The sequence below is a fragment of the Saimiri boliviensis genome, chromosome 1 (genome assembly GCF_048565385.1).
Source record: "Saimiri boliviensis isolate mSaiBol1 chromosome 1, mSaiBol1.pri, whole genome shotgun sequence".
Taxonomy (NCBI): domain Eukaryota; kingdom Metazoa; phylum Chordata; class Mammalia; order Primates; family Cebidae; genus Saimiri; species Saimiri boliviensis.
Window position 1 is genome coordinate 101,842,525 of NC_133449.1, and position 15,669 is coordinate 101,858,193.

Below are 15,669 nucleotides of genomic sequence, written 5' to 3' on the forward strand. Positions count from 1 at the left end.
ACCTCAGGTGATTTTCTGCCCTCCTCGGCCTCCTAAAGTGCTGGGATTACAGGCATGAGCCACTTATGTGCCTGGCCACAAGCGTTCTTATAAGGAGGAGGCAGAAGCTGGAAGGACAAGAAAAAGGATCTCCCCTGGAGTCTCAGAAAGCAGCAGCGGTGCTGACTTTGGTGTCAGGCTCCTGGTTCACTAAGCCAGAGGATCAATCTCTGTTACTTTAAGCCACCAAGTTCGTGGTACTTCGTTACAGTGAACCAAAGCACCCTGCACTGCCTCGGGTCCCATGTCACAGCCCTCTGTCCCAGCGTGATGTTCCCCACGGTACTTACATGTCTTTCTTTCACTTGCAGCATAAAAGTATGTTGACTAAAACAGTAATCTCATTCTCTCTTTAATTCCAGAAGTCACGTACAATCACATTGTGAAACTTGGGAAACAGCGCTTCCTTCCTTCAAAGTCAGTCCTGCTATTCATGTGGACCTAGTGTCTCCAGGATCTTGTGCCTGGAAGGATGCCCGGACCTTCCGGTTCATCAGGGGTTGAAGCGGGCGATAGTTGTTCACCATCACCTTCTCCTCTTCACCACGTGCAGAAAACAGGAGCGTACGAAATGCAGAGAGCTGGAATAGAGGGCAGCCAGGGTGAGCTTGGTATGGGTGTAGGGTAAGCCAGCCCCCAGGTGTCTCTCAGGCTTTGTGTGGTCCCGTCCCATGAAGAATCAGGGATGGCCCCAAATGACCAGTAAAATGGTGGAGGTGTGGTGCACGTGACGGTGTGCAAGGCAGGCACTGCCACTTTGGCCTTGGTCTTCAGGATCACTTGCTCTGGGGGGAGGCTGGTCGTCATATTGGGAGTGTACTCAAGCAGCCCTGAGGAAAGGCCCATGGGGAGAGGAACTGAGTCCCCCAGCCAACTGCCAGCACCAATTTGCCAGCCACTTGGGAGGGCCAACCTTGGGAATGGGTCTTCTAGCCCTGGTGGAGCTTTTGGATAGCCGCGGTCCCAGCTGACATCGGGCTACAACTCCATGAAAGATGGTAAGCCAGAGCCACCCAAATTCCCAAGCCATGGAAACTGTGGGAGATAATAAATGATTTTTGTTGTGGTTGTTGTTTTGAGATGGAGTTTCATGCTTGTTGCCCAAGCTGGAATGCAATGGCAAGATCTCAGCTCGCTGCAACCTTGGCCTCCCAGCTTCAAGTGATTCTGCCTCAGCCTCCTGAGTAGCTGGGATTACAGGCACAAGCCACCGCGCCCGGCTAATTTAGTATTTTTAGTAGAGACAGGGTTTCAACATGTTGGTCAGGCTGGTCTTGAACTCCTAACCTCAGGTGATCCACCCGCCTCAGCTTCCCAAAGTGCGGGGATTCCAGGCCTGAGCCACTGTGCCCTGCCCTGCCCTGCATATTTATATGACATCAGCCACCCTGGTTTAATACTATCGACTTTGCTTCTACTTTCCTGCCAGACAGCGGCATGCTGACACGAATGTCCTGTTCCGGTGCCACCCCTCCACACTTGCCCCCCCACTCTCTCCTGGTGGCACTGACCTGGAGTGGGCACTTGTCAGATATATGCTTGCCCAGTGGTGTAAGGGCCTTGCTGACAAGGGCTACCTTCACCCAGAGCCCTCCCCATGTCCAGCAGCTGTGGTTGGGAGGCAGGCAGATATTCCACGTCCCAGGTCTCCAAGTGCAAATATCATGCCATGATTTGTAAATAAGGGAATATTTTCACAGACCCGGGAGACAGAAGGACCCTCAAAGAGCTCACCTGGAGCCCGGAGAAAGAGCTGAGCCAGAGATCTTCGGCGTGTGGGTCCTGGCTGTAAGGCTGGTTGCCTCACCGGGAGGCTGGACTCACCCACCTCTGCACTAGGCACCTGGCTCTGCACCTGGCACCTGGCTCTGCCGCATGGCTCCCCTGGAAGGCTCTGGCTAATGCAACCCTGGCCTGCTCTTGCACCGGAAAACCCGCTCAGCAACCCACCAACCAATAGCAGCCCACCCCGTCTCAATCCCACTCCCCTGGACTCAGTCAGAGCACCCAGCTGTTGCTGGGTCCTCCCAGCCATAACCCCCGTCCCAGGAAGTCAGCGCGACTTCTCTGGCTCCCTTTCCCCGGACCAGAGAAACTCGCCCGGGAGCTTAATAAATTGGCATTTTCTTTTCTTTTCTTTTTTTGAGACGGACTTTCGCTCGTTACCCAGGCTGGAGTGCAATGGCACGATCTCGGCTCACCGCAACCTCCGCTTCCTGGGTTCAGGCAATTCTCCTGCCTCAGCCTCCCGAGTAGCTGGGATTACAGGCACACGCCACCATGCCCAGCTACTTTTTTGTATTTTTAGTAGAGACGGGGTTTCACCATGTTGACCAGGATGGTCTCGACGTCTTGACCTCGTAATCCACCTGCCTCGGCCTCCCAAAGCGCTGGGGTTACAGGCTTGAGCCACTGCGCCCGGCTGGCATTTAATTTTCTTATACTGGCCTCAGTTTCCTCATTTTAAACTCGGCAATGACCCTTACACTGGCCCTTAGGGGAACTCCAGGGGAACTGCCCTGACTGCTGAGAAACATCTGATGGGCGGAGGTGGGGATGGGCGGCACACTTGGGCTCTAAACCACCTTGGACAGACAAAATTCCTACAGACTCTTTCAAGATTTCCGGAAAAAATATAGTATAACTTTTATTTATTTATTTATTTATTTTGAGACAAGAGTCTCACTCTGCCGCTCAGGCTGGAGTGCAGTGGTGAGATCTCAGCTCACCGCAACCTCCACCTTCCAGGTTCAAGTGATTCTCCTGCCTCAGCCTCCCATGTAGCTGGGACTACAGGTGCATGCCACCATGCTTGGGTAATTTTTGCATTTTTATTGATTGATTTGAGACGAAGTTTTGCTCTTGTTGTCCAGGCTGGAGTGTAATTGCACAATCTCGGCTCACTGCAGCCTCCACCTCCCAGGTTCAAGTGATTCTCTTGCCCCAGCCTCCCAAATAGCTGAGATTACAGGTGTCCGCTAATTTTGTATTTTTAGTAGAGATGGGATGTCACCATGTTGGTCAGGCTGGTCTCAAACCCCTGGCCTCAAGTGATCTGCCTGCCTCAGCGTCCTAAAGTGTTAAGATTATAGGCATGAGCCACCATGCCCAGCCCAATAGTATAACTTTTAAAAATGTTTACAAGTATTATCAACTAATTTTCAAAAACCAAAACAAAAAACAAAAAAAACCTGGGCATGATGATTCACGCTTGTAATCCCAGCACTTTGGGGGGCTGAGGTGGGTGGATCACAGGTCAGGAGTTCGAGACCAACCTGACCAACATGGTGAAACCCCATCTCTACCAAAAATACAAAAAATTAGCTGGGCGTGGTGGTGTGCACTTGTAATCCCAGCTACTCAAGCGGGTGAGGCTGGAGAATCGCTTGAACCCGGGAGGCGGAGGTTGCAGTGAGCTGAGATCGCGCCACTGCACTCCAGCCGGGCGACAGAGTGAGACTTCATAAAACAAACAAACAAACAAACAAACAAAAAACAGTACAACTATTTACACAGGAAAAAGGAAGAAAACCAAATCACGCAGACCCACGACCCTGGGCCAAGTCCCATGAGTGCCTTGTGTGTCTGTGTGTGACAGAAGGGGGCATCACTCAGAACATGCTCACTCACCTCCTCCTGCCTTGTGACTTTGTCCTTACTGTTGAAAGTGGCTTTGACCAACAGGGTGTGAGCACAGTGCTGCCAGCAGGCATCTCCCCTGAGCTCCTGCCACTGGCATGGCTGTCCTTGAGAACCTGCCCGGGGTAGCTACTGTCCAAGAAATATGAGAGCCCCTGGCCCCCACTGCACCCCAAACACAGCCTTCCTTCTGCAAAGCTCCACCATCCAGGGCCCAGCAGCCTCCAGCCATTGCATGGACTGATGAGAAAACACAGCAAATGCTTGCTGTGAGCTGCTGAGCTTGGGGTGTTTTGTGAGTCAGCGTTGTCGTAGCGATTGCTGACTCATGCAGTCCACCTGGACTTTCTCTACACACATGTAGCTCTGCAGCTTTCTGAAGTAGCCACAAGAGAATCCTCCACCATCTCAATTATTATTATTATTTTTTGAGACGAAGTCTTGGTCCGTTGCCCAGGCTGGAGTGCAGTGATGAGATCTCGGCTCACTGCAACCTCCTATCTCCGGGTTCAAGCGATTCTCCTGCCTCAGTCTCCCAAGTAGCTGGGATTACAGGCGTGCACCATCATGCCAGGGTAATTTTTGTATTTTTAGTAAGAGATGGGGTTTCACCATGTTGCTCAGGCTGATCTGGAACTCCGAACCTCAAGTGATCTGCCCACCTTGGCCTCCTAAAGTGCTGGGATTACAGGCATGAGTCACCGTGCCTGGCCCAGATTTCTTACCGTCCTTCACCAACGGAGGTAACTCAAACTCTTGAGTTTTCTCTCACTCTACCATCTTACTGCCTACTCTTTTTTTTTTTTTTTTTTTTTTTTTTTTTGTGAGGAGTCTCACTCTTGTCACCCAGGCTGGAGTGCAGTGCAACCTCGGCTCACCGCAACCTCCACCTCTGGGTTCAAGTGATTCTCCCACCTCAGACTCCTAAGTAGCTGGGATTACAGGCGCCTCCCAGGACACCCAGCTAATTTTTGTATTTTTGTAGAGATTGGGTTTCACCATGTTGTCCAGGCTGGTCTTGAACTCCTGATCTCAGGTGATTCGCCTGCCTCAGCCTCCCAAAGCGCTGGGATTACAGGTGTGAGCCACCACGCCGCCTCGTTCTACTTCTTTAACCGATTTCCGCATACATCTATGACATCCATTTCTTGGTTAACGTATTCACTTACAAATTGCTATGGAGTTCCCCTATGGGCCAGGACCCACACGCCAAAGATGACGTCACTTCTCTCTCTCTCTCTCTTTTTTTTTTATTTTTGAGATGGAGTCTCACTCTATCGCCCGGGCTGGAGTGCAATAGCACGATCTCGGCTCACTGTAACCTCTGCCTCCCAGGTTCAAGCAATTCTCTTGCCTCAGCCTCCTGAGTAGCTGGGACTGCAGGCACGCGCCACCATGCCCAGGTAATTTTTGTGTTTTTAGTAGAGACGGGGTTTCACCATATTGGTCAGGCTGGTCTTGAACTCCTGACCTCATGATCTGCCCACCTCAGCCACCCACAGTGCTGGGATTACAGGCATGAGCCACCACACTCAGCCTACTTCTCTCTCTTTTTTTTTTTTTTAGAGTAATTTTACTGGATGATCAAACACTGACCTAGTTCAACCTCGTGTCCTTGGGGCACCTGCTCTGCCTGGAGGCTGAGCCACTGGAGATTAGATATCGCTGCCATAAAGCCATGCATCAGGGCTGGGATTACAGGCATGAGCCACTGCGCCTGCCCGATTTCTTACTGTCCTTCACCAAGGAGGGTGACTCAAACTCTCAAGTTTCCTGCATCAGGGCCCTTTCCCCTCCTTCCCGCTCTCTCTCATATCTCAATGTGATAAAAGAGCTGTGATAAAAGAGTCAATCTTAACAAGCTCCGACTCAGTTGGAAATTTCTTCTTGGGTAAGAACGCCCCAAATGCATGAAAGGATATCACTCGACAACGCTCTTATGCAGTATCTTAGTGATGCTGCCAAGCAGGAGAAACGCCTCCCATGAAGGGCTACCACGCCGGTTACGGGCACAGCTCACCTGGCCTGGGGCCACTTCAACAGGCTCCTTTTGGATGATCCAGGTGACCGACTCGGTCAGCGGCGGGGTGGTGAGTGAGCCCGGGTAGGTCCAGTAATCCCGGCAGGCGGGCAACAGACTGGAGGGGTCGAAGGGGCCCACGGCCGCCCGCGCATCCTGACAGACAGAGAACCACAGGCTGTGTCAGTTCTCAGGGAAGACTAGGAGCTTCAGGAAGGAAGAGAAACGGCACGGAATCTTATCTCAGCATGTGAGGCCTTCGTGGCACTTGGAGGGAAGCGCCTTCCCCCAGATAAGGCCATGAGGCTGCTGCTGTCATGCCTGGGAGCAGTGATGAGAAAATGTGACCTTTCTATACAGAGCAGGGATTCCTGCCAACTTACATTGGTGGGAATTACATTACACCAGCTTACGTTGGCGCTTACATTTTTCCTTTTGAAGTCACTTCTTGACTGGGCGCAGTGGCTCACACTTGTAATCTCAGCACTTTGGGAGGCCAAGGCGGGTGGATTATTTGAGGTCAGGAGTTCGAGACCATCCTGGTCAACATGTTGAAACCCTGTCTCTACTGAAAACACAACAATTACCTGGACATGGTGGTGTGAACCTGTAATTCTACCTACTCGGGAGGCTGAGGCATGAGAATCACTTGAACCCAGAAGGCAGAGGTTGCAGTGAGCCAACAGAGTGAGACTCTGTCTCAAATAATAAGTAAATAAACAAACAAACAAAGCCGTTTGTTTTTGCATATCTTGGCTGCAAAAAAATATTACTTTTTATTGTGATAAAATATACGTAACATAAAATTTACCGTGTTAAACCATTTTTTTTTTTTTTTTGAGATGGAGTTTCGTTCTTGTTGCCCAGGCTGGATGGAGTGCAATGGTGTGATCTCGGCTCACCATAACCTCCGCCTCCTGGGTTCAAGTGATTCTCCTGCCTCAGCCTCCCAAGTAGCTGGGACTACAGGCACGCGCCACTGCATGTGGCTAATTTTGTATTTTTAGTAGAGACGGGGTTTCTCCATTTTGGTCAGGCTGGTCTTGAACTCCCTACTTCAGGTGATCCGCACGCCTCGGCCTCCCAAAGTGCTGGGATAATAGGCGTGAGCCACCGTGTCTGGCCTGTCTTAGCCATTTTTAAGCATACAGTTTAATGGCATTAAATATAGTCACATGGCTGTGCCACCATCTCCACCGTCCGCCTCCAGAGCTTTCTCATCATCCCAAACTAGAACTCTGCCCTGTCCCCACTAAACACTAACCCACCTTCCTCTCCCAGGCCTGGCACCCACCATTGCACTTCCAGCTCTCTGAATCTCAGGACTCTGGGGACCTGATATAGGTGGGATCCTATGCTTTTTGTCTTTTGTGTCTGAGCAGAGTTGGATTATGTGTCAAGATTCCCTTCATTTTAAGGCCGAATACTATTCCCCTGTATGGACAGAACACACTTTCGTTTATCTGTTCATCTGTGGATAGACACTAGGGTTGCTTTCGCCTTTTCACTGTTGTGAATAGCGCTGCCGCGAACATGCGTGTACAAGTATCTCTTCAAGACCTTGCTGCCAACTCTTTTTTTTCCCCTGAGACTCGCTCTATTGCCAGGCTGGAGTGCAGTGGCACAGTCTTGGCTGACTGCAACCTCCACCTCCTGGGTTCAGGCACAAGTAGCTGGGATTACAGGTGTGAGCCACTATGCCCAGCTAATTTTTTGTACTTTTAGTAGAGATGGGGCTTCACTCTGTTGTCTAGGCTGGTCTTGAACTCCTGACCTCAGGTGACCCCCCGCCTCGATCTCCCAAAGTGTTGGGATTACAGGTGTGAGCCACTGTGCCTGGCCTCCCAACTTTTTTTTTGTTTGTTTGTTTAAGAGTTGGGGTCTTACTTTGTCACCCAGGCTGGAGTGCGGTGACACCATCGTAGCTCATTGCAGACTCTAGTTCCTGGACTCAAGCAATCCTCCTGCCTCAGCCTCCCAAGTAGCTAGGACCCCGCACCAGGGTTTACAATTGTTTGTTGCCAGGGGGGTCTTGCCATCTTGCCCAGGCTGTTCTCCAACTTGTGGGCTCAAGCAATTAGCCTTAGCCTTAGCCTCTGAAAATATTGGGATTACAGGCATGAGCCACTGTGCCCAGCCAGCTCTTTTGGATACATACCCAGAAGTGTGTGACTGCTGAATCACAGGGTAGTTCTATTTATAATTTTTTTTTTTTTTTTGAAACAGAGTCTCGCTCTGTCTTCCAGGCTAGAGGGTAGTGGCAGGATCTCAGCTCACAGTGGCCGGGCCTGGCAGCAACATAGCCCTCATCAGCATCCTGACCCACCAAGCACAACTGTGCACCTGCCCTGGCCAGCACCATGGGACAAGAGTCCAGCCGGAAGTGACAGCGTCCCTGACTGCAAGGAAGGCAGCCTCCCTGCTCAGCCACAGCACCTTGACCTCACTTGAGCCTGGCTTTCAGAAGTGGAAGGTGGTGACCCAGATGCCTTGGGCTTGTCTCCTGAAGCCAAGCAGTGAGGGTCAGGGCCGGGAGAGGCGGCTGAGCTACCAGTAGGAAGCCCAGGAGCACCCACACCGGCAGACACATGCATCACTTCCGTGTACACATGTTCACATTTGTAACTATCCAGTTAATTTTTTTTAAAAACAGCATTATAAACTGGTTGTGGTGGCTCACATCTGTAATCCCAGCAGTTTGAGAGGCCGAGGTGGGAGGATTGCTTGAGGTCCAGAGTCTGAGACCAGCCTGAGCAACATAACAAGACCCTGATTCTACAAAAAAAAACAAAAAGCAGCCTGGTATGTGCCTCACTCCTGTGGTCCCAGGTACTCGGAAGGCCAACGTGGGAGGATTGCTTGAGATCAGGGGGTCGAGGCTGCAGTGAACTGTGATTGTGCCACTGCACTCTAGCCTGGGTGACACAGCAAGATCCTCTTTTTTTTTTTTTTTTTTGAGACGGAGTTTTGCTCTTGTTGCCAAGGCTGGAGTGCAATGGCGCGATCTCTGCTCACTGCAACCTCTGCCTCTCAGGTTCAAGAGATTCTCCTGCCTCAGCCTCCTGGCTAGCTGGTATTACAGGCACCTGACACCATGCCCAGCTAATTTTTTGTATTTTTAGTAAAGATGGGGTTTCACCATGTTGGCAAGGCCAGTCTTGAACTCCTGACCTCAGGTGATCTGCCCACCTTGGCCTCCTAAAGTGCTGGGATTACAGGTGTGAGCCAACATACCTGGCCAAGATCTTTTCTTAAAATAAGAAAATAAGGCCGGGCGCGGTGGCTCAAGCCTGTAATCCCAGCACTTTGGGAGGCCAAGGCGGGTGGATCACAAGGTCGAGAGATCGAGACCATCCTGGTCAACATGGTGAAACCCCGTCTCTACTAAAAATACAAAAAACTAGCTGGGCGTGGTGGCACGTGCCTGTAATCCCAGCTACTCAGGAGGCTGAGGTAGGAGAATTGCCTGAACCCAGGAGGCGGAGGTTGCGGTGAGCCGAGATCGTGCCATTGCACTCCAGCCTGGAAAGAGCGAAACTCCATCTCAAAAAAAAAAAAAAAAAACTTAAGGTGAACAATTGTATGGTTTTGGTATATGCATGGTTGGGCAGTCATCACCAAAGTCAATTTTAGGACATCTACAACACCGCAAGGCAGAAACTTGGTACTTTTTAGCTCTCGTCCTCACCCCACCCCGCTGCTCTGGTCTCTGTGGGTTTTGCAGGAACTGAATCATATGATGTGTGGACATTTGTGTCTGGCACCTCTCACTCAGCACGGCGCGTTGGAGGCTCACCCACACTGCAGTGTGAGTCAGAGCTGGGTCCTTTCTGACTGCCAAGGAACATGCATTGCACAGCCTATCTGGGTTGTGAAGGGGCAGGCTGCTGTGCACAGGGGTGACAGGCAGGTGTGCAGGGAGACATCTGGAGGACAGGCGGATGTGCAGGGAGACCACCTCCTGCCTGCCACACGTCCCCGCTCTTAGGGCAGTGATGTACTCAGTCACTTTCTGAGCAACTACTTCAAATTTTCTGAACAACCCTTTGAGAAGTATTTCTAGTTTCCTGGTGAAGACAGACAGACAGACAGGTAGAAACAACCTGCCCAAAGCCACGCTGCCAGTCAGGGCCACTGAGGCCTGGTCCGCTCCTCCCAGGGCTGCAGGAATCAGTGCGGGGACCAGCAGGCCCCAGCCATTCCACTGCATGCAGGTTTCTTGCCAAGGAAGCTTTCTAGCCTGGGGCCAGGGACAGGATGCCTAGTTTTGCATCCTCATCCCCAGAAGCTCGGGTCCTGTGTCTATGGTGCCTGAGGGCTGGAGCAGCCATGTGAGTACAGAAAGCAGCTCCCCTTCGGGGCCCCTAAAACAAGTCAGGGACCTTCTTTTATGCGTGTGGTGAGCCCAGGCGGCTAGAATGCGACACTGGTGAGCACACCAGTGAGGCTGAGACCATCACGTCCGTTATCTGAGGGTGGATGGACCAGCCACCTGTGGAAAGCGCCACGAGCCTTTGCTGCTGGAAGTGGGTTGCTCCACTTTTCCACTAGGCCCGCCCCATGCCGGAAACAGCTAAGGGAGCTTGCGGTGCCCCATGCAATTCAGCAAGGTGGAGTACAAATGGTGGAGGGGGGAGGGGGCTGGGCGCGATGCCTGACGCCTGTAATCCCAGCACTTTGGGAGGCTGAGGTGGGCAGATCACCTGAGGTCAGGAGTTCAAGACCAGCCTGGTTAACGTGGCAAAACCCGGTCTCTACTAAAAATACAAAAATTAGCCAGGCACAGTGGTGGGCGCCTGTAATCAATCCCAGCTACTCGGGAGGCTAAGGCAGGAGAGTTGCTTGACTCCAAGAGGCAGAGGTTGCAATGAGCCAAGATCACACTAGTGCACTCCAGCTTGTGCAACAGAGCAAGACTCCATCTCAAAACAACAAACAAACAAAAATTGAGTGAGGGAAAGGGAAACAGAACCAGCAGAAACAGACCAGGCAGGGACAGCTGACTCTGAAGGGCACATGAGGGACCGTCTGGGGTGTAGGCGCTGCTCTGTGGGGTTCTGGGCTGGGGGGTACACGGCTCTATGCATTTGTCAAGACCCATAGAACTGTGTACCACAGACAGTGTCTTACAACATTGCAAATTCTCAAAACAGCCCCGGATGTTGGGGAAGCCAGGATGGAGCCCAGACTGTGGCAAACGAACCTAACTAGGTTACAGACGTGGAACATGCCTCCCGGAGGGGTCCGGGGAAGAGAGGGGCAGCCTGAGAATCGCTAGGATATAGAGTTCCAGAGCTGCCACAAACCTCTTGTGCTGAAGCCCCAAATCTTCTTTATTTTTATTTTTTTGAGACAACTTCTAGTTTTTTTTTTTTTTTTTTTTTTTTTTTTGAGACGGAGTTTCGCTCTTTGCACTCCAGGCTGGAGTGCAATGGCACGATCTCAGCTCACCGCAACCTCTGCCTCCTGGGTTCAGGCAATTCTCCTGTCTCAGTCTCCTGAGTAGCTGGAATTACAGGCACACGCCACCATGCCCAGCTAATCTTTTGTATTTTTAGTAGAGACGGGGTTTCACCTTGTTGACCAAGATGGTCTCGATCTCTTGATCTCATGATCCACCCGCCTCAGCCTCCCAAAGTGCTGGGATTACAGGCTTGAGCCACTGCGCCTGGCCGACACGTCTAGCTCTTGTCCCCCAACAGGCTGGAGTGCAGTGCCTCGATCTCGGCTCACTGTGACCTCCGCCACCTGGGTTCAAGAGATTTTTCTGCCTCAGCCTCTCAAGTAGCTGGGATTACAGGTGCCTGCCACTATGCCTGGCTAATTTTTATATTTTTTGTAGAGATGTGGTTTCACCATGTTGGTCAGGCTGGTCTTGAACTCCTGACCTCAGGTGATCCACTCACCTCAGCCTCCCAAAGTGCTGGGATTATAGGCGTGAGCCACTGCACCAGCCTTTTTTTTTTTTTTTTAAGATGGTGTTTCGCTCTTGTCACCCAGGCTGGAGTATACTGGCGCGATCTCAGCTCACCGCTACCTCCACCTCCTGGATTCAAGCAATCCTCCTGCCTCAGCCTCCCAAGTAGTTGGGATTACAGGCATGCACCACCACACCTGGCTAATTTTGTGTTTTCAGTAGAGACAGGGTTTCTCCATGTTGGCCAGCCTGGTCTAGAACTCCTGACCTCAGGTGATCTGCTCCCCTTGGCCTCCCAAAGTGCTGGGATTACAGGTGTGAGTCATTGCACCCGGCCCCTTTTCATTATTCTTGATTTTGTCTTCTTTTTCTTAAACAGGATCCCACATCTTAAAAGCTTCATGCCCCACCTAGCCTAACTCCACCCTTACTTTGTCCTCTCAGAGCCTCAGTTTCCCCAGGTGTGTGCCAGGCAGTGTGGTGTCTGTCGTGGTGTCTGTCAGTGCCTGCCATGTGGGCGTGGGGCTTGGTAGGTGCTGCTGCTGCTGCCAAAGCTGGAAGAGCCCCCACAAGGGCACAGAGCTGTTCCCTGGATCCCTGGACCTGGTGGGCTGTTTCCAACTCAACAAGGCAGCCAATTCCCCTGTGACTCTTGGGAAGGCAGGGACCGGGGGGTCCCCAGCAGCCTCAGGAGCATGCAGCTTGTTCAGGCAAGGAGGGTGGGGACTCTCTGGGGCAGTTTGTGCCAAAACTTCGAGCTATGAAGAGAAGGTCAAAGGTGAAGCCTCGAGGTCTCCATTCTGGGCTTGCCTGCCCGAGGTCACCAGGGCCACACTGGGGCTGTGCCTGCATGCTGGGAGCAGAGTGCACAGTGACACAGGTCGGCACTGGGAGGTGCCCGTGCGGATGAGACGGTGCTAGGGGTGGGGTGGGGATCTGGGCTTCTGGGTAGCACCTGATGTGGTCTGGGTCACAGACGTGGCCTGTGCTTCCCTCTAAGCTGCTGAAAAGCTCAGAAACGTGCAGCAGGAGCTGAAGCTCAGACCTGGGTTCTGACTGCACGTGGGAGCGGGGCACCATGATGGGAGCTCTGGCTGCATGGATCCACTTCCTGGGTTTAAAAACGGCTCTTCGCCTGCCAGCTGTGTGCCTGGGGCAAGTCCTTCTTTGCCTCTCTGAGCTTTGGTTTCCCTGTGTGTGTAGAGATGACTCATAGGCCTACCCCATGGAGTGATGGGAAGATCCAGTGTGGTAATTTACTTGGAGGGCTGTCGTTTCTTTGCACCCCTGCCACCGAGGTATGGGGGTGAAGTCCCCTCCTCCTGAGCCTGGGCAGGTGCTCCCGGCGGGAGTGGTGAACAGAAGTAGAAGGGGTGCTTTGTGACTCTGGAAGCCAGCGAAGAAAAGGACAGCAAGATTGCCTGGCAGCCGGGCGCAGCGGCTTATGCCTGTAATCCCAGCACTTTGGGAAGCTGGGTCGAGTGGATCGCCTGAGGTCAGGAGTTCAAGACCAGCCTGACCAACATGGAGAAAACTTGTCTCTACTAAAAATACAAAATTATCTGGGTGGTAGCACATGCCAGTAATCCCAGGTTCTTGGGAGGCTGAGGCAGGAGAATGGCTTGAACTCGGGAGGCGGAGGTTGCAGTGAGCTGAGATCGCGCCATTGCACCCCAGCTGAGCAACAAGAATGAAACTCAGTCTCAAAAAAAAAAAAAAAAAAAAAAAAGACCACCTGGTTCTCTCTTGAAATTCTCCCTTGGAGACCTGAGCACCGCATAGAAGCCAGCTGGGTCCCCAGGGAGCAACCATGGGTGGGCTGCCTGGAGGTTCCCTGCCGAGTCAGTCCCACAGCAGGGCCTCGACCAGTCTGCAACCAGGAGAGACGATGGGGATGAAGTGACTGTGGTCCTTCCTGCCCAAGTTCAGGACAGTGTGTTCCTCAGCTGAAGGAAACCAGGAAAGCGGCCCAGAAGCTGCAGGTAAGCCCATCGCGGGGTGAGGACTGCTGAGCCCTGGGGTGGGTGGTAGAGCTGGGATTCAAGGCCAAGGCCATCTGCCCTTAAGCCTGCAGCCACCACAGCCCCATCCTGCCCTGCACAGTCCTGCACTCAGGAGTTAGACTCAATCACACTTCTAGCGTTTTCCATCACAAGGTGGTCATTCTAACGTTTCATGGATCCCCACAGGGTAATAGCTGTCTCTGGGAGGCAGGTGACGGAAAGCACCCGCAGCAACAAAAAGCCACTTGAACCTCAGTGATGGTGTGGTGGACTGCATTTTGTGATGAGCAGCAGCAGCCTCTTCAGGGCCACAGCAGTCGTGGGTGTGTTAGTGCCGGCCACAGCTGCTGCTTGAACCCAGCTGCACATTCAACCAAGGACCAGACACGCTCCTTATTCCGTTACACTGTGAGAATGCTGCTCTAGTGTGGATTTTTTTTTTTTTTTTTTTTTTTTTTTTTTTTTTTTTTTTGAGACAAGAGTCTTGAGCTGTCGCCCAGGCTGGAGTGCATGGTCGTGATCTCGGCTCACTGCAACCTCCGTCTCCTGGATTCAAGTGATTCTCCTGCCTCAACCTCCCAAGTAGCTGGGATTACAGGCATTTGCCACCACACCCAGCTAATTTTTGTATTTTTAGTAGAGACAGGGTTTTGCCATGTTGGCCAGGCTGCTCTAGAACTCCTGACTGCAGGTGATCTGCCTGCCTCTGCCTCCCAAAGTGCTGGGATCACAGGCGTGAGCCACCGCACCGAGCTACTGTGGATGTTTAACATCTCCATTTCACAGGCAAGGAAGCTGAGGCTCAGAGGTGCACAGCTCTGCAGTGGTGGGTCAGGGCTCTGGACCCGGGAGGCCAACTGTGGGGCTCTCAGACAGACTGCTGTGGGAGAAGCTCCCAGAAGTCCTACGCTAGGAACCGCTAGACAAGAGAATTGTTCAAGTCTCTTCCCATTCCCTGACACATGAAGCAAAGACCCTTGCCCCCAACACTGGGTCTTTTATCTCCGAAGGTTTTTTTTTTTTTGAGATGAGTCTTTCTGTGTCACCCAGGCTGTAGTGCAGTGGTGCAGTCTTGGCTCACTGCAACTTCTGTCTCCAAGATTCAAGCAATTCTTCTGCCTCAGCCTCCCAGGTAGCTGGTAGTACACGCATTCGCCACCACACCCGGCTCAATTTTATATTTTTAGTAGAGACGGGCTTTCAGCATGTTGGTCAGGCTGCTCTGGAATCCCTGACCTAATGTGATTCGCCTGCCTTGGCCTCCAAAGTGCTGGGGTTACAGGCAGGAGCCACTATGCCTAACCTCTTAAGGTCTTTTTAACTCTCAAGAGTCTAACTTGGCCAGGCGCGGTGGCTCATGCCTGTAATCCCAGCACTTTGGGAGGCCAAGGTGGGTGGATCACTTGAGGTCTGGAGTTTGAGACCAGCCTGTCCAATATAGTGAAACCCCATCTCTACTAAAAATACAAAAATTAGCTGGGCATGGTGGTGGGCCCCTGTAATCCCAGCTACTCTGAAAGTTGAGCCAGGATAATTGTTTGAACCTGGGAGGCGGAGGTTGCAGTGAGCTGAGATTGCACCACTGCACTCCAACCTGGGTGACAGAGTGAGACCCGCTCTCAAAAAAAAAAAAAAAAAAAAAAAAAGAGTCTAACTCTGCATTTTTAGGTGCAGAGCCTGGAGATCAGCATCAGGACCCGATCCGAGACCCTGGCAGCACTTCCTCCCCTCCCCCGGCAGCATTCCTCCCCTGTGGTTTGCCTAGAGAATTCTGACTTACCCCATGGGGAAGAAAAGCTCCAGAACCTTCTAGGGGAGGAACACAGCCCTTGGGTAAAGAGTCCTTCACAGCCAGCTCTTTTCTTTCCGTCCCACCTGGTGTGGGAGGTGGATGCTGGCTGGGAAAACATCCCGCGGCCCAGGTTTCCTCTGGCTGGGGAGCAGCGTGCAGGAAGAGGGTGAGGCGTCAGCGCTCTCAGAACCACGGCTTTGTGGAGTTCCTGAGCAGGCAGACAGGGCGGCAGGGGGTGATCTGGTCCCGGTCCCAGGAG

The 15,669-nt window shown here is 52.2% G+C and overlaps 1 protein-coding gene across 1 annotated transcript in view; it reads right to left on the reverse strand.

Annotated features, from left to right (window-relative positions):
- Positions 1 to 374: 374 nt before the first annotated feature.
- CA5A (carbonic anhydrase 5A) overlaps positions 375 to 15,669 on the reverse strand; it is a 51,405-nt gene continuing 36,110 nt past the window's right edge. The window contains exons 6-7 of the mRNA XM_003922832.4: positions 5,699 to 5,854; positions 375 to 620 (exon numbers count right to left, since the gene is read on the reverse strand). Of these exons, the coding sequence (XP_003922881.3) occupies positions 471 to 620; positions 5,699 to 5,854 (306 nt within the window). The 3' untranslated portion in view covers positions 375 to 470. The remainder of the gene's footprint in view (positions 621 to 5,698; positions 5,855 to 15,669) is intronic.